At 41.8% G+C, this 27,902-nt stretch overlaps 2 protein-coding genes across 9 annotated transcripts in view; both read left to right on the forward strand.

Annotated features, from left to right (window-relative positions):
* The window catches only part of LOC116387944 (collagen alpha-1(XXVII) chain A), a 60,410-nt gene extending 53,159 nt beyond the window's left edge, over positions 1 to 7,251 (forward strand). Inside the window, exons 34-61 of the mRNA XM_031855403.1 lie at positions 328 to 381; positions 545 to 598; positions 701 to 754; positions 905 to 1,012; positions 1,108 to 1,161; positions 1,286 to 1,393; positions 1,512 to 1,565; positions 1,676 to 1,729; positions 2,163 to 2,219; positions 2,320 to 2,373; positions 2,452 to 2,505; positions 2,626 to 2,679; positions 3,017 to 3,070; positions 3,352 to 3,459; positions 3,633 to 3,740; positions 3,917 to 4,024; positions 4,137 to 4,190; positions 4,870 to 4,932; positions 5,015 to 5,068; positions 5,155 to 5,190; positions 5,323 to 5,340; positions 5,443 to 5,478; positions 5,575 to 5,601; positions 5,713 to 5,763; positions 5,855 to 6,023; positions 6,122 to 6,231; positions 6,353 to 6,571; positions 6,704 to 7,251. Of these exons, the coding sequence (XP_031711263.1) occupies positions 328 to 381; positions 545 to 598; positions 701 to 754; positions 905 to 1,012; positions 1,108 to 1,161; positions 1,286 to 1,393; positions 1,512 to 1,565; positions 1,676 to 1,729; positions 2,163 to 2,219; positions 2,320 to 2,373; positions 2,452 to 2,505; positions 2,626 to 2,679; positions 3,017 to 3,070; positions 3,352 to 3,459; positions 3,633 to 3,740; positions 3,917 to 4,024; positions 4,137 to 4,190; positions 4,870 to 4,932; positions 5,015 to 5,068; positions 5,155 to 5,190; positions 5,323 to 5,340; positions 5,443 to 5,478; positions 5,575 to 5,601; positions 5,713 to 5,763; positions 5,855 to 6,023; positions 6,122 to 6,231; positions 6,353 to 6,571; positions 6,704 to 6,850 (2,121 nt within the window). The 3' untranslated portion in view covers positions 6,851 to 7,251. The remainder of the gene's footprint in view (positions 1 to 327; positions 382 to 544; positions 599 to 700; positions 755 to 904; positions 1,013 to 1,107; positions 1,162 to 1,285; positions 1,394 to 1,511; positions 1,566 to 1,675; positions 1,730 to 2,162; positions 2,220 to 2,319; positions 2,374 to 2,451; positions 2,506 to 2,625; positions 2,680 to 3,016; positions 3,071 to 3,351; positions 3,460 to 3,632; positions 3,741 to 3,916; positions 4,025 to 4,136; positions 4,191 to 4,869; positions 4,933 to 5,014; positions 5,069 to 5,154; positions 5,191 to 5,322; positions 5,341 to 5,442; positions 5,479 to 5,574; positions 5,602 to 5,712; positions 5,764 to 5,854; positions 6,024 to 6,121; positions 6,232 to 6,352; positions 6,572 to 6,703) is intronic.
* A 4,150-nt stretch (positions 7,252 to 11,401) lies between these two features.
* Positions 11,402 to 27,902, forward strand: part of cdk5rap2 (CDK5 regulatory subunit associated protein 2) — a 30,775-nt gene continuing 14,274 nt past the window's right edge. For 5 of the 8 annotated variants that reach the window (XM_031856042.1, XM_031856044.1, XM_031856046.1 and 2 more), the window contains exons 1-20: positions 18,364 to 20,790; positions 20,921 to 21,037; positions 21,128 to 21,247; positions 21,393 to 21,485; positions 21,706 to 21,924; positions 22,034 to 22,204; positions 22,442 to 22,552; positions 22,634 to 22,771; positions 22,908 to 23,087; positions 23,209 to 23,403; positions 23,635 to 23,826; positions 24,032 to 24,161; positions 24,244 to 24,383; positions 24,482 to 24,598; positions 24,709 to 24,852; positions 24,948 to 25,060; positions 25,147 to 25,286; positions 27,201 to 27,341; positions 27,427 to 27,536; positions 27,701 to 27,835. In XM_031856042.1, coding sequence (XP_031711902.1) covers positions 19,735 to 20,790; positions 20,921 to 21,037; positions 21,128 to 21,247; positions 21,393 to 21,485; positions 21,706 to 21,924; positions 22,034 to 22,204; positions 22,442 to 22,552; positions 22,634 to 22,771; positions 22,908 to 23,087; positions 23,209 to 23,403; positions 23,635 to 23,826; positions 24,032 to 24,161; positions 24,244 to 24,383; positions 24,482 to 24,598; positions 24,709 to 24,852; positions 24,948 to 25,060; positions 25,147 to 25,286; positions 27,201 to 27,341; positions 27,427 to 27,536; positions 27,701 to 27,835 — 3,762 coding nt within the window. In that variant the 5' untranslated portion in view covers positions 18,364 to 19,734. The other 3 variants (XM_031856048.1, XM_031856049.1, XM_031856045.1) reach the window with 3 other exon arrangements.

Consider the following 27,902-nt stretch of genomic DNA (forward strand, 5'->3'; position numbering starts at 1 on the left):
ACACACACACACACACACACACACACACACACACACACACACACACAAAGGGTATTGTGAAGACTAAATGATTAAATATGTGACATCTGTTTTTCACCCTACCCCAGTGAATCAATAATGCTCTCTGATTGAAGTAATTTGTCCAATCAAACTAATTAACCCACATTACGAAGGTGTCCTCTTCCTCTTGTTCTCTCATGACAATACATAATGGAACTCGCTCCTGACATACTGTACATATCTAATGCCAAAGACTCATTTGCCTGTAATTTCTGTCCAATATAATTGAACATTTTCCTTTCCTCCATCCTCTACGTATTTATAAAGGGTCCTTCGGGCAAGGTGGGGGAACCAGGACTGCCAGGCGAGCCAGGGGAGAAGGTGAGACAATATATTCTTGCATGTTTACCTCAACTTTTGCATGCCTAAATTGATCAAAAGACTGTCTAAAACTACGTTAATTGATATTAAACAGTACCCAAGAAAGACAGAATGACTATTGTTTGTGCCATGTTGCTCATGTGTATGTATCTGTGTGTGTCAGGGAGCCATTGGACCTGTTGGGAACATCGGAGAGCAGGGACTAATAGGACAGCGGGTCTGTTCATCAGCAATAAACTCTATCAAATATCTGTAACAAGGTGGAGCTGTTCATTTCATTCAACTTGGTATTTGTGTGGGGGTTGTTTGTGTATAACAGGGAGAGTCCGGCCTAGAGGGAGAAGCTGGTCCATCTGGTCCCGATGGAAGCAAGGTGGCGTCTCTTCCTAATTAATTAAAGATATGAGACATCAACTCCAAAACGTAGCCATATGCTGCACTAGTGATCTTAATCAGCTTTTTTCCCACATGTTTTAGGTAAATAAACTTAAATAAAGTCATGTCTTTGTGTGCATATGCTCAGGGTGAAAAAGGCGACATGGGTCAGGAGGGCGACAACGGAGAAAAAGGTGAAATCGGGCTAAAGGGAAAAGAGGGCCCACCTGGAAGTCCTGGACTCAACGGCGTCAGAGTAAGTGGTCTGTCTTTCTGGTCAAATTCATACACACATATTTTTGGCAAACTGCCTTTCTTAGGTTGTTTCCTAATGTTGTTATCTCTTCAAAGGGTCCAGAAGGGAAACCTGGCATATTTGGGGAAAGAGGCAAACAAGGGTTGAAGGTATTAACATCAAATCATCTCCAGTGGCAGATTAATCCTTTAGAAAACCAAAGCATCTACGTGCGATGACATAAAGATGCTATGCGGTCAGCTGTTCTGTAACTTATCCTTTGTGTGTGTTTAGGGTGCCAAAGGTCATCAAGGTCACCTTGGGGAGACTGGGACGGTGGGGAAGACTGGACCACCAGGTTTCGTTGGGCAGAAGGGGTCCAGAGGAACCATTGGACACGTGGTAAAGTGGAACAGTAATGATTTCAACATTCACTTTTGAAGACACAAACTGTTTTAATAAGAAGTTTGAATGCCGTCTAAATCACGTGCAGTGAAGACACAACATTTGTTTTCATCAGGGAGCTCCTGGTCGAATGGGCCAACAGGGGGAACCTGGTATTGCAGGTTATGAGGTAAGATTGTTTTAGGATAAGTAAGTGTCTGCATGTGGATGGCCATAAAACATTATGTCCATTTGGTGAATCATTTCACATGACATCGTGCCTTGGGTCTGTCTTTGCAGGGCCATCGGGGATCACAGGGCCCCATGGGGCCTTCAGGACCAAAAGGTGAAAAGGTACACCTCGTTCACTTTATGTGTAACACTGATCTCCTCTTCTTCCTTCTTATCTGTTGCCAGTATATCCCAGCACCAGTTTGGATTGGCCACAAATCCCCTGAAAGTAGATCAATAACCCCCAATGTTTTTTTTAGGTATTAAGCATCTTAATTGCACTTCTCTCTGTAAGCAGCGTGTACTGATCAGCCTTGTTTGGATACCTTAGTGCCATCATCAAAGATAACACGAAGTTAATCATGGCTTTTATTTCACGCAAAGACTCAGAGGTGATTTCACAGATATGGGGATGTTGTTAGGTTTTTGCTCTAACTCTTCCAACCAGTCATGTGAGCGCATCTAAAAGAAGGCGTACACAAAAGTAAACATTTGAAAAGGTAGATACAGTGTACTGAAACATCTAAATGTTCATTGTTCTCATTTGTATCTGCAGGGCGAGCAGGGGGATGATGGGAAAGTAGAGGGTCCTCCTGGTCCTCCAGGTGACACAGTAAGTCACACCTGACTTACTTTTCTCCGTCCTTGTCTGCTGTAAGATTTGCATAAAACAATTGATTTGCTGTTAACTCATATATTCATTGTTTTATCAGGGTACTCCAGGTGACAGAGGAGAGAGAGGAGAATCAGGAGATCCGGGGTATGAAGTAAGTACCATCACTTCAAGCGATTTTAAAATAATTGATTTGGGTTTGTGTGGTTTATATTCTGTTACTCTTTCTCAGGGTCAAGTTGGTCTGGATGGCGGGAGAGGCCGGTCTGGCGCTCATGGACTACCTGTGAGTGTCAAGACTTTGGATACACAGTCACATACACAGTCTGGTCTACATAAACAAACAGCAGGCATGCTCGCACAGGTTGTCTTTATGTGCTTTCATTAACAAAACTGGCCATTTCAGGGACATGCTGGACCTCGCGGGCAACAAGGACCCAAAGGGGCCAAAGGAGATCAAGTAAGGATGTCAAAACAAAACCATTTTGTGTGCCTGTTTGAGGGGTTAGAATTATATCCACTCCTATTTATTGTCTGTATTGCATCATCTTCAGTCCATGAGAGCTTTAGATACTATGTTCAAACTTGTATATGGTGTAAGTTGAATGCTTATCAAAGATCCAGCAGACATGTCTAGTAAAGAGGCCATTTATCAGTCTAAAAGTACTGTGCTGTCATACACCTGCATAAATATTACTGTAGCTTATTGGCAGTGACAAACAATGACCATCAGATGAGAGGCATTAATAATCAATAATAATCTTATTTAACCGTTAAAACATTTTCTCTCTCTTCAGGGTCAAAAAGGCAAAAAGGGTCAGTCAGGACAAAAAGGAACCAGAGGACTGGAGGTAAGTTAACGAGTCTCCATACATCCACACGGCTTCGGTGACTTACAGTATTTCATTTCACTCTGCAGATGTTTTTGCATAACCTCAGCCTTTAACAAGTTTGTCTCCATGACTAGAATACTTGGAAACGAGGCGCATACAAAAGTTAGAAATGGAATAAACTAGACTTGAAAAAAACGATTGTGTCAATTGACTCAAGTAAAAGACGGATGGAGAAGAAGCCGGTAACATGTGCCGTCATGCTCGGCCCAGATTTCTGATAAGTCCTCTCTTCTCCTCAGGGTGCGGGAGGTCTTTCCGGTCCCAGAGGTGTGGTGGGTCGAGAGGGGCTGGAGGGTGTGCCCGGGATGGATGGAGTCGCAGGAAAAGATGGCAGTGAAGGCATGCCGGTGAGACAAACAAATACATCTAAAAGTTGAACAAAGGCCTTATCCTCTGTTGAGCTCTGGGGCAAGGAGCTGGCCGAATCGCCATCCTTAGGTCCTGCTAAAATAGAAATGTTAACGGATTGGTAATCTTTGTGATGAATCTTATTCATTCGGCCTCCATGATATTTATTTAGGGAGAACATGGTGATGATGGGGAGGCTGGTCTTCCTGGCAAAGCGGGCTCACGTGGGAAAACTGGCAGTCCAGGACTCCCGGGAGAGCAGGGGACCTTTGGACCAAAGGTAAGAGGGATGAGTATTATACTGTGTAGTGATTATACAATACTATATATTTATAGATATAATATGCTGCCATGCATGGGTATGAGACTGCTTCAATTATCAGATGATTCCAGTAATGATAATTTAACTCTCCATGAGCGATCTTCAGTCATTTCACCATTTATTGATCCATCCAGGGTCAGCAGGGTCTTCGAGGCCAGAGTGGACCTCCAGGAAAAAGAGGCTTCAGAGGTGGAATGGGACTACCAGGGCCACAGGGAGACCAAGGACCTAAAGGACAACTTGTGAGTAGCAAATGTAATAAAAGGCAGTGACTCATCAATACCCTGAATTACATGCTTTTATGACATTTCTGAGATTCTGTGTTACTGATTGTTGATTTTCATTCTTGTTCAGGGTGATACAGGGGAAGCAGGTTTTCCAGGAATCTTGGGAGTCTTTGGACCAAGCGTATGTTCGGCATCAAACAGCACGCATGTCTACAACAGCCTAAGAAGCTAACTTCTTCTTCTAATTCTGTTTTACTATTATACAACCATATACTGTATATATCCCATTTTAAACATGCATCAAAGAAAATAACATAGGCTCATCCATAGCTAGAGTCACTCTGTGTGAAAGCTTCAGCACAAATGTCCTCAAGTCTTTCAAAATGAGGGTCTGTTCTCTCCCATCACCGGATCCCATTTACAAACGGCACACTATAAAGCAAACAAATGTCCTCCTCACTTCCTGCCCATGACCTGCTTGTGTTGTTACCTTCTGTAACAATCCCACGATCTCCAGTTTTAAGTGCACGTGTGCTTGTAGTCTTGAAGCAAAGTTTCCATTATGTTCCACAAACTCATTCCAACTGTGTGCGGTTTAGGGGCTATAAAAAAATCGATTCTATTGAAATCACTTCACAGAGTCCAAAGCCAAAATCTTTGAAGACAGCTTGAAACATTGTCTTCTGTATGGAAACAGTTAGTGGGTGTAAGATGTTCCGTAATGAGACGTAGATGTAGTTTACGATGTAGGAGTTGTTGTGTAAGAAGACATTTTGCGAAAACTGACATCAAGTAGTGCCGTTTTAAACGGGTGAGTGTACGATGAGGGTGTTTAAAATATTTGTCACTGTGCTTTTCAGGGGCCTCCAGGAGACTTTGGGCCAAAGGGCATACAGGGACCAAAGGGGCCGCAGGGCACAATGGTAAGTAGACTTGTGATCTAGCTGACACTGAAATTTACTGAACCTTTTACTTCATTGTTTTTCATCTGTTCCTCTCCATCAGGGCAGAAGAGGAGTTGTTGGCCCTGTGGGAATTATTGGTCCCTATGGAAGCGCAGTATGTATTATACAGATTGAGAACAGCTTTAACATTTCTATCTGCTGTTATTCTTCAGCCAACTGACTGTGTACATCTCTTTACAGGGTCCTAGAGGAGAGAAGGGCAATCATGGAGAGACTGTAAGTCTCGATTTACAACCACATCTGGTCTTTTCAGTTTTTTACACTTTGTTTACATTGTCTGCTGTGTAAAAGGCAGATTCAATGACAATATTCATGCTGAAAATATGTCTTTTCTCTCTCTCTGCACAGGGATTTCAAGGCCCACAGGTATGTTTGCGCAGTGTGTCATTTTCTGTTGCTGCAGATCATTTGTATTTTCTACGGCCACTTAAAACCTTATTCTGCATGTGTGCTGTTCTTCTTTATTAGGGGTCTCCTGGACCTCGTGGACTCCCTGGACTTCCAGTAAGTTGTCCACTTTTAAGCAGCAGTTTAAGCAGCTGTCAAATATAATGTCATTTTCAAGTTGCAAAAAATAACTTTTTCTTTTTCTTACTTTAGGGTCGCCCGGGTATCCCGCTATCATTTGTAAGTCATGTTTTGTTTGCTGATTTAACTAAATCCAATATATACTGAAATGAGTTATCCAGAAGGATAAAATCATTTTAAGATATTTTAAGATTCTGTTATTTTCTGCAGGAGGAAGATGGTCTTTGGTTTATGGATTCACACACCCCACTCAGGACTGAGGTTAGTGGAGTATGACATCAGCATTTCTCTGTATTGTTACCCGTTATCTTTTTGCAAACTGCACAGACTCATCTCTTGGTCTGTCCTCCAGAATAAGCCAATGATGGACCTGCCGATGCTGGACCAGGGCGCAGAGATCTTTAAGACCCTCCACTACCTCAGTAACCTGATCCAGAGCCTGAAGAACCCACTGGGCACCCGGGACAACCCCGCCCGCATCTGCAGGGACCTGCACAGCTGTGAAGAGAAGTTAAACGACGGTAAGGGTGTTTGTATGTCGTGTTGTGTTGGAAGCAGACACAAGGAGCAATTTCATATTTAGATAGACTTATGACCCCATATGTATTTGCATTTTCAGGCACTTATTGGATGGACCCCAACCTGGGCTGCTCGTCAGATACAATAGAAGTCTCCTGCAACTTTACTGGAGGTGGACAGACTTGCCTAAAACCAATAACTGTATCCAAGGTATTTCAGACACAATAACAGCCCCAATGACATCGGCAAAGATTATACAATTAAAAGAAATATTACACGCATGAGTACATACCAGACTTGTTAATCAACACCTGTTCTGCCGTTTGAGCAGCCGACTATCAGCGTCGGTCGTGTCCAGATGAACTTCTTGCACCTGCTGAGCTCAGAGGCAGAGCAGCACATCCTCATCTACTGTCTGAACATCTCGGTTTGGAGGTCAGCTGAGGATCAGCCGGCCGCTCAGAGCTCTGTGAGATTCAAATCCTGGAGTGGGGAGGTGTTCGAGGCGGGAGGAGAGCTCGAGCCAGAAGTCATAGAAGACTCCTGCTGGGTAGGACGGACAAGATGCCTTCTGGCTCACTGCCCTTTAGTTTACATCCTTTTTGACATTCAGACTTTTCAAACTTGTTGCCCTGATTGAGACGTTTATATTTTGGACTATAAAATGTCTTCTCGGTTTCAGGTGAAAGATGGCCGCTGGCACCAAACACATTTTGTGTTCCACTTCCTGGATCCCTCTCTGCTCCCTGTGGTTGACATCTACAACCTCCCCAAGACTACACCTGGCTCACATTACCACCTAGAAGTAGGTCCTGTATGCTTCCTGTGAGGCCTGCCGTGGAAGTCTTCTGAGCGTGGAGGGATGGATCATCAGCCCTTGGTGACACCCTCATGCGGGCGTGGAGATCGGAGCAATCCATGGCAAAATAATCCAAGCGAGTACAAGCCTCCCTCCAAACAGATCCTGCTTCACTCTTCCAAACTCCCATTGGACTGCAGACACAGAGGGAGGAAGCACGGGGGTGCTGGAGGGCCAAAGAAGAGCTGAGGAGGAGCAGAGGAGTTCATGCACTAATAGCTTCTCCGTATGGCAAAGGCTTCTTCAAGCTCTTCAAGAAGGATCTCCATATGTACGCCCGCTTGGAGAAAAAACGGCTCTATGCCACACAATCTCTCGAAAACATTGCTAAGTGAAGGGAGACCAAGGCCAAGTTAATCAGTGGACATTATAGTAACTTATTTTTTTAACAGTATACAGTCTGTATACTGTGTGTACTTTTTTTTTTTTAAATACCAGGAATTCAGTTCTGTCAGGAGAGAAGAATTAAAGTAATTGGGATCCGTTAAATGTACATATATATATGTATGCTTATTATTAACTTTTATAAATGTATATCTTATGTAAAGAAATAATCTTCAAGTGCAATAGAAAATGAGAAGATAATTTGGTATTTTAAACTCGTATGGGAGGATTTTTCAGGGGTGCCATTTTATTTTCCTTTGGTGCTAATCTCCATTTTATCTTGCCCACGTGTGAATAAATCCAGAGGCAGGCTCATTTGCTTCAATTGAGCAGTTATCACATCTGTATTTACTAGTGCTCCAAATGGGGAGATCACGGCTTTTAGTCTCATCTCAAATGTGGGAAAACTAGTGTAAACTCCACACACTGATGCACACAAGCCGTCCACATGGAGCGTCAGTGCATTAAATACTTATTCCTATACTTATTACTCATACATTATTGAACAAGATGCCACTGATGATTAGGGAGAAAATCTGCAGTTGTAAAGGTTAAAAAAAAAGAATATGGAGCTCTAGTTTTCAGTAGTGTTTTATTAATTTCTCTACAACTCTGGAGGATCAGTTCCATGCTTCCTTAAGTACGATAGGAGGTGGGAGGGAAACAGTTATTATTTTCTCGGCACCACATGGTACCAGGAGTCTCTTCTTCTACCCCACTTACAGTAGACAGACTACAGGTACAGGCATTCCTTAGAGGACAACTGAGCCACAGGAGAGAGGAGAGTGGGTCCATGAATCAAAATGAATCTTCCATCCCATCCTCTCTCTCATGCGTGTTGCTAAGTAAATTATCTAAGGTGCTAACCATAGTGCTGTAATTACACCACTTTGCTGAAATATTCTGATGTTCATAGTCCATGCTTGCTTAGATTAATAAAAAAAAGTCAATATAATATATTGCCATAGCTTCCATAATGCACTATAATGCTAATACCCCATCCAAAATGACATAGTTTCCCTAATAGTCCGTTTTTGTTCAATGCTGCAATTTACAAAGATGCTTATTCTGACTAAAAACATTTTAGAGATAACTATAAAAACTAAAAACAGATTACTCCTTTTGTATCCAGTATAAATCACAGGGTCTGAAGTAGTTTTTAAGAATAACATTGTCATATACTCTGTACAAAGCCCCCCACAGCTGTATGTAATATTTTTTAGAAACACAACTAGTGGAGATAGTTTTGATTAAATAACAGTTTCTTTGTTGTAGCTGGTCACAAGTCTGTATAATTGTGCAAACCTTGCTGTAAACAGTCGATCCCCTCTTGCTAATTTAATGTTATTTAATGTTGTTAAAGTGGTTGCTGACTGAGCAAGTTCTGTTGGTTGAAGCAATACTACTCTTTCTGACAACTTTATATATCAGTTTGCCCAACTGGTCTTGGAGTTTATAGAGTTTTATGTGTAAATTTGGGGCTCCAGAGAACAAATTTATGTCAATGTTAATTATCTTTTATTTTTTTAATTTTTGTTCATTTGCTTTATGTTGTTTTTCCTCTATGATAATCAAACATGTACTGTACCAGGACTCTGTGCTATACTATAACTTGTGTTTTAAATAATTATGCAAATATGTGAACATTGTTTCTTCTTTTTGTAAATCTGTTGTAGACATTAAAACGAGTTAAGAATACCTCACATTTTTACACATGACTTGGAGCAAAGATTTTCTGTTGCCGTTATAATTAAAGCCTGTCTGGAAATATCAGCCAAATACAGTCAGTCAAACAAGACCATTTCTGGTGCCGGCATCCTTTATCTGTCTACTTCAATAAATACTTTCAATTTGTGTGTGGATTATTCATTTTCAACTATGGCTGAATGGCTTGAATATCCACAAACATAAAATGAAAAACACGGTGGGAAAAAATAGTTTTAAATAACTTGCACAAATATTTGAAGACAGATTAAAAGAAATGCAAGGATCTACCTCTTGATATTTACAAGTCTAATACATTAAAATAAGAGTACAGTCAACAATTGTATATGTTTAATATAATTTTGCAGTCCTGCTCACTCAAGGTGTGGGGTCTGAAAAGTGTGTTTCTATACATACAGCCAATACTTTTATATAGTGTACTAAATAAACAAGGCTTGTGATGATGGCCAATGATTTTGAAACTTATACATTATAACATAACATTATTGCTGGATTGTGTGACTGCAAACACGGTGTAACTTTCCCTACAAGCTGAGAGATAAACACCATGTCCAGTTGATTGAAGCAGTCACAACAGAAACATAGATCAAGATCCAACAGAAAGCTCATGTCCCAATATACTTAGTTAAAATGTCAAGGATTGCGTTGTTGGGGGTGAGGATGTGTTGAGCCTAGAGTAATCTGTTAGGAGGCCCTGGGGCAAAAATGTGCGGTCTGGCCCCGAATGACCCTACACCTACCTCTCTGTCTGCAAAGTTTCCTTTAAGTCCGGTGCAACCAGTACTCTTATGCTGGACTAAAACTTTATTAAGAATATGTACCATGTGATACAATAAACAAAAGTACAAATGGTCTTTTATAACTAGATTTTGACACAGGGCTCATCTCCATGAAATGGCCTTAAATTCCCAAATAATGCAGAATCCTACTTATATTGTACTTATACTTATCGTGCAAATCCACTAACAAATTTGCAATTAGTCAAATCACCAAAACCAACTGACACGCAGTAAACGGAGGCTTTTGGGGCCACTTGGAGTCTGGAGCCCCACATTGCTCAAGTGGTAATCCTACTTTAGTTGAGCCAGTTATTGGAGAAAAGGGAGTTTTGGGTGTTTCACACCATTGCCTTGGACACCAGTGTTGAGAGAGTGAGTGTTGTGTGCAAAGTACAACACAAAGGACTGAAACTTGTATAAATTAAGTACAACAGCTGCTTTGAGGCACATCTGTTTGGTGGATGAAAAACTAACACCGTGCATCTGCAGAAAAGCAAATATACCATGATGGTCAATAAGATAAAATCACATTCTTACAATAAAAGAATGACAATTTTACACCATAATTGCTAACCGTGAAACTGTGCCCCAGCCCGGTTGAAATTAAGAGTTACACCACTTGATGTCGCTGTTGTTCTCTGGATAAATTTAATTTGGAGCTGAACCAGCTGTTTACGCCAGTTTACACCAAAGAAGTTATAGATCTCTCAGGCCTTTCCTAAACTCAGCTAAATAGATGGAATATTTAAATGTAGTCATTACTGTAGACTTTTTTCCTACTAAATGTTATAATTAGCCCACAGCAGCAAGTGTTAATTATTCCGTCCCACCATGCAAAACACCCACTATTACACTTGCCACACACATACAAATTATGTTTAAACATACTCTTTGATGAATATGTCAGACATACACACACACACACACATGCACCGAAAGGACGCTCTGTTAAATAGTTAGCTTTTATTGCTTCAGTTTCAGTCACAACATGATCCAAAGCCCTCATAAAAGTCTTGTGTACTTATTTTAAGGACGCATGGCGCACACTTGACAAAAATCTATGTTCCCCTCGAGTAACCAATGTTATTACCGGTATGCTGCTTATTTATATCGCACATTAGCAACAAGCAACAATACTGCAAACTCTATACAGTCTATGCTCTATACCTGTTTTGGTATTATTTTGTATTACATGACCCCTGTCGGACCGTGATGTTGCTTATATGCCAAGAATGAATGGAGTGACCTTTTTCTTAAAAGTGTGTTGAGAGAGATGTTAACATGACTACATGACTGGATACCGAAGGAGCAAATTCTGTATTTTTGAGCCTCTACGTCCCTCCCTTAAGTGTTCATCTTGGCCAATCGCTTTGTCCCAGTATCCACCCTGTTTTATGCTGCCTTTTCACTGCTCGTAAATTCTTTATTTGTATGTCGTAAACAATAAACTTGCATTAAAGCATCGTGTATAAACAGTGTATGGACTAGTTCTTAAATTAACATGGCACATAATCTGTGTTTTTGTACTTAACATCGTGATATTCATCTTTTTAAGGCGTCTTCTGTGGGGTTTCGGTGGTACTTTCAAATATTACCCACGCAGCCTGAAGGCATCACCAGTTTCCAGCGTCCACATTGGTGACGTTTACCTTATCGTGATGGCGGTAGCCTGGATTATTTTGAATTCCGTCCCGCTTTTTGAACTTTACGTTAAATCTAGTCTGTAAAATGTCTTGTTATTCTGGAAAGAACACGAGATAAGTGTGCCTCAGTCATGGATTCCGTCCTGGGAGCCGATTTGACGCTCCCCGTTGACATCAACGGAAGGTAAACTCGGCTACTTATAGCTAGCGAGCTAACGCTAGCATGGAAGAATACGTTATAGCTAGCCACGGTAACGTCTATGTTCTGGTTAGTTACCGCTACACGGGCCCTGGCTATTAACTGGAACAACACATGAACACTCAAGTTATCACACATTTAATACAACGTTAACGGTATTCTAAATTACGTTAGGTGTACTAACGTAATTAACGTTAGATACACAACGTTAATACGCTTTGTGTGTATAGTTTTTTAACGTTATCGTTAGGTTTCACAATAAAATGCTTTTGTTTATTTTTTGGTGGTAACGTTAAGCTAGTTTATGTGACATTTGGATAAAATATCTCAAATAATGTTGACATAGTGTTGGCTATCTACAAAACTTAAGTTACGCTAGGTAGCTAGCTAGTAGTGCATGTAGTTAGTTACTTTAGCTAGCGTAACGTTACATAAACTGGTCTTCTAGTTTAGGTTTATTTATATATATATATATATTTTTTTTTTTTAATTATCTGCAGCAACTGAATGACTAACCTGACATAACTTTAATTAACGCTGATTAAAGGAGAACAGTATTCTCACTAATGCAAATCATTTGTTTGGTTTTACCGTTAACTGAAGTAACTTAATAATTTTTAGAATATATAATAGAATTTATACCTAAAAAAAGGAGAAGAATCACAATTTTCTGCTGCCACTTTTACTCAACCCAGAAACGGAGACCAAAAGAAAAGTGCAGTAGAAACACTACCGTGTCGACTACCGGTAGTTATTTTTGTTATAAATCACGTTCAGCTCATTTAATGTTGCTGTGATAGTGATTGGTAGGTCGGCTTGTTGACCTGTCATTGTGAAAGAAAGCGGAAACTATCGGAGCCAGTTTCTCAGTGGAGACAGAAGCAGCGACATCTCCCTGCACTCTTTGCACAAAATGTGGAGTAACATGTCATACTTGTTTTGCTTTTTTCCCGCGTGCTATACACGACATGGGAGAAGAGTGTGATCGTGGTAGGTAAACTGTGCATTATTAGCTCTGCTCTTAAGTGCACTTGCTGGGTAGAGTTTAGCTAACGGGGGTCTATAGCTCTTTCTGCTCCACTGAAAAGCTAGTTATAGCTTTTATGTGTATACGTGTGTAGTGCCCTTGGTTCGTCTCCTTTTTAAATGACCTAGCCCAGCTGTGTCCTGTGTTAAAGCGGTGATCCAGGTGGTAAGCGTGCCTCAGTAATCCAAGATGTTAGCTGATATGTGTGGTGTGAATTACTTATTCGGTAATTCTGAAACCTGATTCATTTGACCCTTGACGTATAAAAAAAAAAGCATGTCTTTGTACTGTTAGTTGCTTAATTTATTGCTGTTTTTTATTAACTGTAATATTGTTGTGAGCCATGTTTGTCATACGCAATTGAACAAAGTGAGAAGAAAGAGGAAGTCACTGTTTACAGGCTCTTTAGATTGTTTCCACTGGCTGCTGGAGGGGTTACTCCAAATGTTGCGTTAATAACACTGACAGACGTGGTTTTATGTCATCTATTCTGTATGAGAGAGTTTCATTTGTGACTGTTTCTATTTAAGTTGTTTCTCATGTTTATGTTTTATGCTTTACTCTTATCATAGCTCTGGTTGTAGAGTGCTTCCTCTCCGTTTACACAGGAAGGGGTTACTTAGCATGTGAAACGTCAGTGATGCAACAATTTGTCAACACATTTCTACTGACTTTCAGTGTGTTATGGAGGATTATTGTGCTCCTGCTGCGCATGTTTTCCATTGTTTTATTGTTTAATGTATCACAGGGAATGCTCGACCACTTTGACATAAAATACATAATAGTTTTGTTGTTGTTCAGTGTCAAAAATTGTAATTTCATCCACTGTGATTCAATGTTGTAAATCCAAAGGGGCTGTGTGATTTAAATTGGCACATTCTTCTTGTCTCCACTGTAATGTACTGAATTATGGTGCTTTATGTCAGTCAACTCTGTAGTGTTTACTTGGTGTCAAAGCAAAACAAAGATGGGGAAGAGCACTGTCATTATGGTTTATTGTTGCAGCCTGACACTGTGGAAGTGTTATTAGAAGAAGAATATTCATAGTTCCCTGAGTCACAGAAAGCGTATTGAAAAATAATTGAATTGGAAGACATGTATTAGAAGTCATATTAATCCGACTCATCAAGTTTTCTATAGAAATACAAAACACCAATAGAAATATCGTTTTAATAAAAGTCTCAAGTGATGATTACAGCAAGACAATAACAACATACAGGGTCTGAAGTACAAAACTGTCGTTTGTACGCACATCTTCAATATTATTATTTATCATTTTATAGTAATTTTATTACAATAATTATTATGATGCTTCAAAAGCCAATCTGCTAAATTCTACATACAAATAACACAAAACATATGTGTAGACATGAAATATAAACAAATCATGCTGGAAAGAAACCCGTTGATCTTTGCTGAGGAAAAATATAACAGTGGACGCAGCAGCGCTGCTGTGCTTCCACTGCCAGGGGAGGTTTGGGAAGTAGCCTAGTTATGTAATGCTAGAATTATATATTATTAGACACAAGGGTCGAGGTTGAGCGACATTCGCTTGGACCCAAATAGTTCATGTATTTGTCATTGACTGTGAGGAGAAATTTGTACTGAAGCTTAAATAAAACAGCATTATTACACGCGCAATTGATAGATTTGCGTTTTGGGCAGGACAATTCTAGTTCCTTTTGTGTCATTGTGATCCAGATGTGTGTTGCTGATGTTTGGTGCATTGTGCGGTGTGAGTGACGCCACTGTCATCACTCTGTGATGCTTAGCTGATCAGAGCCACAGTAGTCTACTTGTCTACCAAAGAAAGCCTTCTCGGTCCACTGGTTTTTGTGTCGTCCTGTCTGTCTGAACATGAGAGCTAGGCTGCCACTGGCACATGGTCTTACACGCCCGCGCACACACACAAACACACACACACTGAAGGGACGCTCTTCCAGAGTGGATGTAAATGAAGAGTCATTCTTGAGCTATTTATGGATTGTTCTTGGGGCTCAGTTGAGCTGGCCAGCGTGAGTAATGCATAAACACGGCGCATTTATGTTTGAAAACCATCCTATTCAGAGTATGTGTTTGCACTGTGCGCCGATAGAGAGCTTGCTTTGGTCGCTGTGATTCTGATTCCTTTTCCCAAATATTTGTGGTGACTAGGCTGCATCGCTAACAAAATTATTTTGTCCACAGCTGCAGACTGCCAGACTCCATAGATGCTGGGGAATATTCCCCAGACAGCATGACAGGTACAGTAAGGCTTCCTTTTGTTCTCTCTCTTTGTTTTTTTCATTGCTCAAGTTGTGTCTCCCTTGTGTATTAATTAATACTGCTGTTGAATCGTTGCTGTGACCTCCCACGGTTGTGTCCCCAAAGCTGTGATGAGGGATTAGCTGTATGATGTTAATTAGCTAATCCTGTTTCTAATTCATTGTCCTGCTCTTGTAGTGTGACAACAATATACTCAACAATACATACAAGCCAGTAAACAAATGATTTCTACATATAGGTCAGCAGCTGTGGCTTTCGTGTTGCGTCTCTGAAATGTGTTTCTAACTCAATAGCTAACTGAGTTGTACTGACACTACCTAGAGTCTGGGGTCGAGATATGAAAATTAAACTTTATTTCAAAAAACATTTAATATAAATAACCCAGAAGCTGTCTCACCTCCGACGCCTTTCTGCTTTCTCTTTATCTCTCTAAAATAAACACATTCCTGAAAACAGGGAGATTGAGTTATTCTTGTAAGCAGTGAAGAATCTCTGCACTGTAGAGAACACAATGTTGTGTGTGTGTGTTGTCGATTAAGTGAACGTGTATCAATTTGTCGTTTCACAGCTCTATCCTTCCCTGACAAGATGTCCCCGATCAAAGCTCTCACCATGAAGGACTATGAGAATGTGAGTTATTTACATCAAGTGGCATGATGTTTAATTGGTTTATTACTGCTATTAATTCTAATAACTACATTAAAACAAAGCATGTCAGTCTAAGGTTATGCACTCAGCTTTACACCACCACAACAAACGGGGTATTGTGATTTATTGAACCTGATCCTCAGTCTTGACTAAAACTAAGCCCCACTGACCATTTATGGAGATTCGGTGATGAAGTGTGTGTGAGTAGGATTGAGGTGAAGCCTATATTTCAGCATTTGAGTGGAATGCATGCTCAGATTTCTTTGGCTTGTGCTGCTTGGCTCGCTTCATGATCAGAGTTTTGCAGACGAGTTCAGACTTCTACCGCCTCCCTTTGACTGTCTACCCAACCCCCATTCCCAGATGTATGCTGTTCTGAGCCTGCAGCACAATGATGCACAGTCAACTTCACACACACACACACACACACACACACACACACACACGTATGAAGGCCTCCCTTCATTTTAACAATAACCATACACAGGATCCCTTTCTGCTATGTAAACATGTCCCAGGAAATAATCTTTCCTACTTTATTTTCTCGTCATTGAATAAAGTAAATGCGTGAATTTAATTTTGAGTCAGAGACTAAACTATTTTGATGAAACTTTTTCAATAAAATGTTATTTTTTTTAAATTAATTATCTGCAGCAAATCACAGCTCTGAAGAAAGAGAACTTTAACCTGAAGCTGCGCATCTACTTCATGGAGGAGCGCATGCAGCAGAAATGTGACGACTCCACTGAGGACATTTTCAAAACGGTGTTGTATTTACTTTCTTATGCAAAGATGTGTATTTAACTCTTTAGTCTTTGTCGTGCATTTAAGTGTCTTAATGTTTAGTGTGACTCAGTGTTTCCTACTAACTGAGATCACAACTTCAGCCACAACAACAGCTGGATTTGGTTCAACCAAAATCCCACATTTATGATCTTAGAACAGCTGTCTGGCCTTTTCATTGTTTTGTGTCATTTTTATGAGGGAGATGTAAGCACAATGGAATCTTCTGCTGGTGTTTCTTATCTTCTTCTTCTGTTTCTTTTTGTTTGAGGGGTGATGTGTCATGTAAGAATGTTATCCTTTTGGACACACTCCAGGTCAAGATAAACCTTGAGATTATTAATTTGGTGATATTAACAATGCAACCGTCATTATGATTTCTAGGAGTCTCTTGAATATTTGGCCACTGTTTGTGCTAGTGTTTTCCCGATGGGCCAGTATATCAATATTATATTGATATCTTGATATGAGACTAGATATCGTCTTAGATTTTGGATATTGTAAGATGGCATAAGTGTTGTCTTGTCCTGGTTTGATCTGTTAGTCATCATATCCACATTACTGATAATTATCTGTTAAAAAATTTCATTGTGTAAATATTTTGTGAAAGCACCAATATTCAACCCACAATATCACCAAAATATTGATATTAAGGTATTTAGTCAAACATTTTGTGATATTTGATTTTCTCCAGATGTGCTATTTGTCCTATAACGGGCTGAATGTTGTCTGTTTATAGAACATTGAGCTGAAGGTGGAGCTGGAGTCTATGAAGCGAGACCTGGCAGAGAAACAGGAGCTACTTGTGTCGGCATCGTGAGTATCGTTCCCTTTATAGTCCCACTGTTGTGAAGTTCAGTATCAGCTAAATTCATATGTTTGGTGTCATTGTAAGAATTCAGACAAAAACAAGATCTCAGTTGGCAGGAAGATGTCTTGGAAGCCCAGTGGTGAAAATGTATATATGCTTTAACCTAATCATCTTCTTCAGCAAAGCGTTGGAGAGTCTGGCTGGTCGAGAAGCAGGAGAACCTCAGCGCGTGAGAGAGCAAGCTCACAGAGAGATGGATGCACTTCGAGATGCCTTCAACAAGAGAATAGCTGACGTAGAACAGGTGAGTCTAACCTATTCCCCTATTTACTACTTCCCTTTACTCCCTGAGATCAGTCCTTTTCTATTTTATCCCCCTAGGTAGTTTGGGTTTATTGTCTCACTTTGGTTTTTCTGCTTCAATTTCAGTCTCTGCGAACAGCAGAGGAAGAGGTTGACAAGATGGCAGCCATCGCTGAGCAGGAGAAGCTTAAGAATATTAACATGGAAAAGAAGCTCCAAGCCCTGGGTCCTCCGAGCACCTTTAACCCCGTCCCTGTCCCCAGCCCAGTCCGAGACCTGCAGCAGGCCCTGCAGGAGAAGGACAAGTAGGGACACATTAGATAAGCAGATACATGAATATGTTTTCTTTCTGTATTAGCGTCTAAATGTCTCCAATGTTGTTGTTGTTTTTTTGCCTCACCAGTATCATTGAGCAGCTCAAGATCACATTAAAGAACCAAGAAGCTTTGATCCATCAGAGGAAAAATGCAGATCAAGAGACAGATGCAGCATCAGCGGACTGTGTTAAACAACTATCTGATCTCATTGCCAAGAAAGATCAGGAACTTGAGGTAAAACTTTCATATGTTGCTAAAAATATGTAATTGTGGAGCTACAAAGGAGTTATAAAATGTTTTTAGTCATTTGTTGTCATTTTTTGAGAGTACATACCGTATGTATTGACACTATTGCGCATTACTAAATAACTGAAACTTACTTTCAGCACTACTTGCAATATTAAAAGGTGTTTGAATGACCCTTTACTGTCTGTTTCCCAGGCACTGAGGGACGAGCTCCATAGAGAGAAGGACAAAACACCGGACGATCAGGTTGGTGTTTTGGATTCTTTCCACCTATCCATGTTTTTGAGATTGTTTGTTGTTGATTCTGTCTTGCCCACCGTTTCCAGTCATAGCTTTGCGTCAAACCAAAGCTAACTTATTTAAATGTGACAAGCCATTCAAACTCAAGCACTTCTCAGACCAACAGATTACAACAGGCTATGTTCTCTATGTTAAGGCGCTGTCAACTTCAGAGGATTGTCTGTGTTCTTCTGTTGAACTACAGGAAATGTACTTTGGCGTGTTTTATGCCTTGCTTTTTTTTTCCCTCTGTGTGCCTCCTGGTGTGGTTTTATTTGTGTACCCTGCTTCAGTAAAGAGGAGTATTCTGGTTTGTTGTTGTAGTCTTGAGGCTTTAATGAGTTGTCTAATGTTGGTTTCACAGGAAGCATCACTATAACGTATTGGTGAAGGAAGGAGTTTGTGTAGTAGTTACTACTGGTGCTCTTTGGTCATCACTTCTTTTGCCAAACATTACATTGATGTTTGTAACCGATGGCATAATCTCTTAATTTCCCATGATGCTTTAAATGACAGTAAATCTTTATTAGAGGATTTTCACGTGAATAATTCTCTTATCTATATCCTCTATAAAAAGCTAAATGTTTTTATATTCTGTGGGTTTGGTGACTAAATATCATGATGCATATCCTGAACATCAAATGTGAACCCTGTTGATTGGGCTGACAGAAAACCGTTAGTTGGACAGGCTCCATGGCTCCTCGTCTGGACTCAGGCAACGGTGTTAAGACTGGATTACCATGCTGTCTGGGGAGTTTGTCTGAGAGTTATTTATGTCCTTCTTTATTTAAGAGGGAAAATGGCGCAACATGTCAGTGTTTTTCAGATCTTGGTAAAACTAATGTGCTGCGTCATGTATAGCAGAAAGATTGGGGACAATGTGTCTACCAGGGATGTTTTTGTGGCATGACACGTCTTTGAGTGGCCTCTCCAGGATAGAGGTGTAATGGAATGTGATTGCCAGAAAACACCTCCTCTAATCTTAAAGTGGATTTTTAGCTGTAGCGTCAAGCAGTGAGCAAGAGTCTATAGGAGTAATTGGCTGCTTCCATATTCACAAGTCCCCTGGAGAAGCACCTGTATGGGGCCGATCTTCAGACCTGATCGGGTATCTAAGAGGAGGTTTTCTAGAGATGGTCTGAAACCGGCCGTGACACAGATCAGTGCAGCAGTCCTGGAGGATTTGATCTGATTGAATGTGTGGGGGAGAGTGGAATAGAGGCGGGAGCAGGGATTATCGAAGGGCTTAGGGCTTACACTGCTCTGCACTCAGTCATTCTACTCTGTGCTTCTCTTGCTGATGGAGTGAGAGAAAATGATAGATGGCTATTCCATGGTTGGCAGGCTGAAGACGGTTAAGTCACTGGACAGTTTGTGCGCCGGTGAGAGGCCTTCTGGACTCGTTCTACGTCATTGAATCTGGAATCTAAAAGATCTGAGGGGCCATGCGGGACCCGTGTCGTATATGTGGTGTTTGTCTGGTGGGAAGCCAGTGCCGCTGGATCTTCAGCTCAACAGCACAAAGGAAGCTACAAGTCATCTTGTCCCATGTGCTCGGCTGGGAGGTGACCCGCGATGGTCAAGGAGAGTTCATCTGTGGGAAGTGTGTGTTCCAGCTGGAGAAGGTGGTGCACTGTGACGTTAACATCGGCCAGCTGCAGGATAGACACAACAGTCAGATGCAGAAGATGCAGGCGGAGAAGGACCACCTGATCCAGTGCATCATCCACATCTACAACAAAAACAACCCACGCCTGTACAAGAGCTGCGTGGAGAGCACCAGTTGCAAGACTCCGCTCAGGTCCTCTAAGGTGGGCAGTCCTGATGATGAGGCTGTGTGTCAGCTAGCCTCTGAAAGACAGCCGTTCAGGGAGAGTGGAAGTGGTCTCGTGGAGAATCGCATGAGAAGGTGTGTGAGTCTGGATCGAATTGTTAGTAAAGGGGCATTTCCAGGGCGGCCAAGCCTCCGGGGCAGCAGGCTGGGATCAGCGGCAGGGCTCGATGGCTCTATGAAGAGCTTCGGTCTCCGAGGAACACGCCACAGTTCGCAGAGCATGTACCTTGACCTGGTCCAACGTAAGGGCACTCTGCCTAGACCTGGAATCAAAGGTCGCTCCACATCCCTGCAGTCCCTCAATAGAGACTTGTCCTCCGACACCCTTCTAGGCCCTCCACCCAAACTAAAACTCAGAGAGCCCAAGGTGTTTGTTGCAAGACATGGTGCCATTAATGACCTAGAAGGAAAGGCTCAGGCCAGAGCGCTGCTCCGAAGTTCCTCAAGTAAGCCCTCTGTGATCTCTGACCTGATCCAGCTCCTGCGCTGCATCTCCAAGCAACAAGTCTCTGCCCCCGCAGGGAGCCACATCCCTGTCCTGAAGAGGTTAAGCACCGGCCCTCTCAACCCCCGAGCCAAGCACAGATACAGAGAGGCAAAATGGAAGTCTCTGCATGATCTTACAGAGGAATTTGATGATGAATACAACCATGTCAGAGTGGTGAAGGTAGTTCATTTCAGTAATCCTAGCTGGGCAGAATGTTATTGTACTGGCAATGATCTGGGACAGACAGCGGCTTTGCTGCTTAATATTGCTTTTGTTGATACGTTTTCTCTTTCGTTTTCTGGATTTGCAGAGTGAGGTCAGGCGAGTGGAGACCTGCAATAAGCAGCTGACTGAAGAGCTCACCCAGATCAAAAGCACCAATGAAAACCTAACTAAAACACTGGAGGAAACCCAGAATCAAAACAAGGTGCGTGGAGAGGACTTTTAGCTCTTTAGACTATTTTTTTAATTAGATTGAGAGGTTCCTTTGTGTAACATCACTTCTTTGTGTAAACAGACCCTGTCAGGGAAGTTGGAGGAAAAGGAGAATGAACTCAACTCTGAGAAGAAAAATGCTCTAAAGCGAGACAAAACTATCCAAGGGCTTACTCAGGTCTTCAAAGAAAAGGAAAAGCAGGTAAGGGTTATACTGTTACTAACACAATTCATATTATCATGGGTGTCATAAAAAGACACTTATCAAGACTTAAACTGTCTGTGCTCTCACTATTCTGTACTATACAATGCTGTAGCACCTGTCTGTCTTTTTCCTGGTTGCACAGATTGCAGAGCTGTGTCGTGAGATTGAGGACAGGGATGACGCTTTGGCCAAGGCTAGAGAGGCAGCACATAAGGCCCAACTGCAGAAATACCAGGCAAGTCCTGCACTTTCTATAGCGAGCCAACCCCTTAACTTTATATGATAATGTTAATGGCTCCTTGTTCTGTGTGTGCATGTTATACTAAAGAAGTAGTCTTAGTAAAAGTAATTAAAAATGTTAAGCAGGAAAGCAAAGTATTTTTAATCCCCATCTCATTGACAAATACACATTGCTGCCTCTGTAAAGATAGACATTTTATGCATATATCCCTCAGGGAGTAGAGGAGCACCAAAATCTATTAATGGCAAAGCAAACAGAGTTTGCCCAACTCCAGGGGGAACATCATGCCAAGGGGCTTGAAGCCCAAAAGCTACAGCGGGGCCTGGACAGGAAGGAGCAAGAGCTGGCTGACTTGCAGCAGGCGAAGGACCAGCTAGAGGTCGAACTAGAGGACCTGCAACAGCAGAAGAAGAAAGGAGACAAGGCCCTGAATGTAAGACAGTGATTGTCTTGTAAATGTTTTCAAACAACACTTGTGTTATTGTCTCTAGAACAAAGCCATCGGGCATTTTAAATCCTCTTTTCTGTTTTCTGTCACCCAGGATCTTAACAATCAGCTCAAAAAGCTGAGCGGTGAGATCGGAGACAGGGAGAGTGCTCTAGAGCAGCAGTACCAGGAGCTGCTGGATCAGACCAAACGGAAACTGCAGACCCACGAGGTCACCATCCAGCGGCTCACATCCACTCTGGCTGATAAAGAGCAGCAGCTACAGGTGACACAAAGACATTGAACGTATACACACGGATTCATTCAGATATAGTGGAGTAATGTCTACCTGTGCTTTGTTTACATGCATGGGTCGACCACGCATGCGTTTCAGTGAATGTGAGCGTGCCCCACTGGCTAACTCAAGGCCGCTGCTCTGCATATATGCATAGATATATATTTTTTTCCATTGAATACATGCAGTTAGTTGCTTTGACATTGTTGTTTTGTCTGTGTTCATCAGGAGTACATAAACATGGTCAGAGACTTTGAGCAAAGCAAAAGTCCAGGAGGAAACGACAATGTGCTTTCCACGCTGCGGCACAGGCTGAAAGAAAAGGAGAACGCTCTGGAGGTGGGCATTCCTTCTGTGTTATCTTCTCAGCCACAGCGACTATAACTTGGTTCCGACATTATTCTGTTTGCTCTCTCACAGCAAGCGCTGGATGAGAAGTTTGCTGCCATTGAGGAGAAAGACAATGAGATTCACCAGCTGCAGCTGTCTCTTAGAGAGAAGGAGAGAGACCTGGAAAGGCTCAATAACTTGCTCTCTCACAACGAGGAAACCGTCAATGTAAGAAGGCATGATCGTATTTGATTAGGAAAAATATAGGCCAGAAATTTGCTTTTTCCAGTAATCGGTAATGAAATTGTTCTGGAAGGTTGGACTTGAATCCGAGGTGTCTCTCTGCTCATTCCTCTCCTTCCAGAGCTTTGACAGTCTGATCAAGGAGAAGGATGTGGAGCTGCAGCATCTTGCAAACACACTGAAGAACCTACAGAGAGCTAAGCAAGACGTAGAAGATAACTTGAACAGATCACTGAGGGAGAAGGACTCCATCATTAGCCAGCTACAGCTCTCCCTGGAGGGCAAGACGAAGGATATGGAGGTTGGCCATGTCCATTGTGTTTTTCACCATTCTGACCCATGCATTTTACATATACAAACACCTTTCCTTAGATACTTCTGATGTAGTTTTGTTTCTAAATCTGTCAACCTTTTGTTTGTAGGAAATGTCCGAATCAATGCTGAGCCAGTCGCAGACTCGCACCCGTGACCTGGCTGAACAGATGGGCCAGAGGTTAAAGGTCACCGAGGCTATGCTGGCTGAGACTGTGAAGGCCAGAGAACGGCTGGTTGCTGACAATGAGAGCGCTGTGGAAGGACTGCTGGCTACAATCAGCAGCAAGGACCAGCTGATCAAGGTCAACATTTAATTATGAAAACATGTTCACGTTTCAGGGATTACCACGGGGAAATTAAACTGAAATGAATTACAACATGCATGCAGGGTCGGCATTATTAGAAGCAACTAAAGTTTGATTTGTGCAATAAATTCAGATGACGTAAAAATACATGTTAGAAACCACTCGTATGAGCATATGTGGTCAAACATAACTCGTTAACTTCATCGGTTCCTTCTTTCATCTCTCCAGGAGTCTGCCGAGCACTACAACCGCATGCTGTCTGAGCGCACTCAAGAGATTCAGCAACTGAAGAAGCAGCTGTCTGACAGGCAGCAGCAGCTTGCCGCTGCTGAGAAGCAAAACTCCACGACAGCCCAGGAGGGTTATTTAGAGACGGCAGAGCTCCGAGCCCTGCTTGCCGAGAAAGAAAGCATCATCAATGTAAGTTCCTCTGGGATACAACGCAGTCACTCAGCTGTAAAATGTGCTTGACAGAGGCCTAACAAGGAGAGGAAACTCCCAAGGAGAATAACCCATTTCCTCCTGTCTGTCTTCAGATAACTTGGTGGCCTTTTTTTTGTCAACGTTTAAGGTAACAGTTGGACATGTTCGAGCATGCTAACTTGTTGTCTTTGTAAATGTGCAGAAGCTTCTGCAGCATGGTCAGGAGAGGGACCAGTTTCTGGCAGAGATGAGGCAGAAAGAGGAGCCCGATCACGTCTTGGAGCTCAGACAAACTATCCAAATCATGCAGGAGAAAATAGACGAGAAGGAAGGTGAGGCCTTTACAGTTTTACACCCTCTCACTGGACATTACATGTCGATCCCACAATTGATTCTATTTTGTCTGCACTGAAGCTGAGCTGTCCCGGAAGAGCAGTGAGGATAAAGTGGAGAATATTCTGCCCTCCAAGAAGACAGTTGTCGTCTTGAAAAAGGAGCTAGCACAGAAAACCGAGGCCCTGAATAAAGCACTGAAGAGAGAGAATGAACTGAAGGTCAGTTGGTTATAAACATTCTACTTTGTCCATAACCAGGACGCTTGCAAAAAAGTGTCTTTTTGTGCAATCCTTCACCTTACTTTCTCTGTATCCAGATTTCTTTGGGAGAGCTACAGTCATTGCTATCGGAACTGGAGGGTCGCAATGAAGGTCAGGCTGCTAATATTGAGTCTCTGACTGCCACTCTGAAGACCAAAGATGAGATCATCGATGTAAGGGCTCCCCGATTCACTCAATGCAACACACAGCAGCTTTTCTTCTGAATACAATGAACACAGCAGCCTCTCGTCTAGCGATTCTCATGTTATGTTTATGTGAGCAGGTTCTGCACCAGCGCCTCGGTCAGAGAGGGGACAGTCGGGCCGATCATACCCAGGACCAGGTCGTTGGCTCTGGCATGGAGAGATCACTCCCAGGCCTCCCTCAGAGAGAGACAACCATAATCGGCGGAGATAGCCAGCAAGAAGTAAACTAAATGCATTACCAATACAAGAAAACATGTTTTACACACAATGCTCTGACATTAAGACCATTGCCCTTTCATTGTCTGTCTCCCTCAAGGCGTTGCCCAACCTTGTAGCCTTGCAACAGGAACACGATGCTCTGAACAAAGCACTGAGAGCCGAACAGCAGCTCTACTCCAGCCTGGTCCGGACTGTAAGGGAGCAGGACAGGTAGGGCTAATGGTCGCTGTAGCAAAGAAACCGTTGCAATTAGTGAAAATGAGAAGATTATTCTGAGTAGCTTATTCTGTTTGCAGCGCCCAGCGTCTCCATGCTCTGCAGCTGGAGCTGACAGCAGTGCAGCTCCTCAGGCAGCAGCTGGAGGACGGCATCAAAACTAATGAGGCGCTAAGGGACGACTTGGAGAGAGAGATGCACAGAGCCAAACTCAGAGAAGGTGCGGTGCAAACACATTGGGTGACAAATGACGAGGGTAACTAAATATAAGGAAACATGAAAGGAAAAATAAACGGAAAGAGCATGTTTGTCATTTAAGTTTTTGGAAAAGCATACATCTATTGGTCCTAGGGGAAACACAAAAACACACCGAGGGCTGGGTGATATGGCCAAAGTCTTTTATCCCCTTAAAGGTTATTCCATAGCCCGATAATCATATATATCATGATATAGCATGTTTCCTGGTAAGTCAATAAATAGTCTATGTGAAATAACATGATAAAGCAATAATACTGAGAAATTTGAGTTAGTATGTGCTTGTTTTTATTAATTAAGACCGCGTAATTGTGTATTACAATACCTCAATATATGATTTCATCACCATATAATTCCATTGTAAGATGATCAATTATCATGTTGAATTATCGCCCAGCCCTAAATACACCTGTCTTCTTTGTCCACTGTGTTCACTCTAATAATATCTCCTGCTGACAGATTTACATCCCCACTTCTTTATCTGTCACTGTGTTCAGCATGAACTCCTGGTCCTTCCACTCCTCTTCTTTATGTTCACTGTTCTTTACATCATCACCTCCTCATCTGCATGTTTTGTCCATAATAGAGTTGCTACCTGTTTTCTCGATCACTCTTTAAATGTACTCGCTTCACACTGTTTCTCGGCTTGTCTGTCCTTTCATAAATCTGTGAATAAAGGCTGCTGTTGGCCGATCATCCTGTCTGTCACTTATAACTTGCTGTTGGCCGATCATCCTGTCTGTCACTTATAACTTGCTGTCTGCTTGTTTTCACTGTCCCATTAAAGCATTGTTGTCTGCTGATTGCATCATCTCTCTAACACCCCTCTGTTTATTAACCAAACCCATCCAACCATCTGTCACATGCATTAGATTTCATTGCATAAGCATGTCATTATATAACAGCTTCAAGCATGGTATTAAAGGTTGTTCTACTGCTATACAATCACATGTCATCCTACTGCAGAGTAGCTCCCCTGAAATAGATCCTAATAAAGAGTCCTGCATTTATTGTCTCATGACATCACATAGTTGTAATTTCAGCACAGTTAGTGAGATCACGACACAGCTTAGACTAATTAAACGTGTCACTGTGTCTAAGCCAAAATTACTTGAGCAACTGTCCACATGCATGTGTCTGCATGTCAAGTGCATGCCCCCCCCCCGCGCCCCTGTCTGAAGAGAGACAGGTGTATAAATAGGTCAGCTGTAAGTAACAGGCTCATGGCTTATATTCACACTGAATACAAGATAGATGTAGCTGCAGTGATTACCACTGAGAAAATCTCCACATTTCTTGTTTTTGTTATATATTCATTATAATACACAGTACGTACATGCTACATGTAGACAAAAACATGTGATTATATTATTTATCTCTATTTTTTATGTGTATTCTTTTTGTGATCTTAAAATTCTCTTCACACAAGCTTTTTGTTAAATTCCTCCACTAGCTTACCTTATTCAACTTACAGTTTAGGGGATTTGATATGATTTGAGGAAGCATGCCAAGATGCATCAAATACAACAGTTTTTCTCAAGCAAGGAGATTAGCTGGTTTAGTATTACTATATAATTGCATTCAATTTAGTATTACTATTTCAATCATCAAAGGTTAGATTTTGCACATGTACATACCGTGAAGTAAGAATTTCAAATTCCATTTTGGTCTTTAATTTTTCTCCAAAGGTGGATGCCATTTTACGTAAAATATGTGCCTCCTACCTGTGCATACAGGCTGTCAGTGTTTTTATAGCATATGAACATTTTCACATAAGCTCACACAAAGTCGTCTGACAGTAGAGCACTTACCTACGCAGCAATATACTTTCTTGCCAGATTATATGTATGTGTGTGTAACCCTCTGTGTATCTGTTAAGGTATGGACCTGATTGATCCTAAAGAACTGCAGAGCATGAGACATCAGCTTGAAGATGCACAGCGCTGGAATGCCTCTCTGCAGGCTCGCTTAGGAGCCATTCAGAACCGCGGAGGAGGGGTTGGTGGAGCTAATGATGGTGGTAAGATTAGAAAAAAATACTCTTACTCTCTTATTTCAGAGCTTTGGTAGATGGGAGTCTTTCATGTGTCTGAAATATTTTTCAGGTGACACTTTGAGTTTCATCGGAGACCAGACTTCCTACATGAGTATCTGTGTAGCAGAGGGGCCGGATGACAGCTTGTCTCTACTTTCTGCACAGGAGCTCAGGCAGAGGGTGAGGTCTTTTTCAAACTAAATACAATTTTTCTGACAAAAGCATTGTTCCTCTTATGAATTTAACACTAGATTTTAGCTAGTTGGCAAGACATGCCACCAAAATACATGAAACGGGAAGACAATCATGCAGATTGGAAACAAAATAGTCTGTCTGTGCCCTAGGTGCTGGAGCTGCAGGATTGTGTCAGCAGACTGCAGACTGTAAACAACGAGCTGCAGAACCGGCTGTCACTATTGGAGAGGTCGAACCGTGCCGACGAAGACAAAGACGTGGCCAGCAGTAGCCCCTTGAAACAGGTTAGAGGCTGCAAAAGAGAGCTGCGAATGGAGGAAGTTGTACTTGAAGCTAAGGCGCAAAAGTTTA

This window comes from Anarrhichthys ocellatus, unplaced genomic scaffold, assembly GCF_004355925.1.
Source record: "Anarrhichthys ocellatus isolate YVR2014 unplaced genomic scaffold, GSC_Weel_1.0 scaffold16, whole genome shotgun sequence".
NCBI lineage: Eukaryota > Metazoa > Chordata > Actinopteri > Perciformes > Anarhichadidae > Anarrhichthys > Anarrhichthys ocellatus.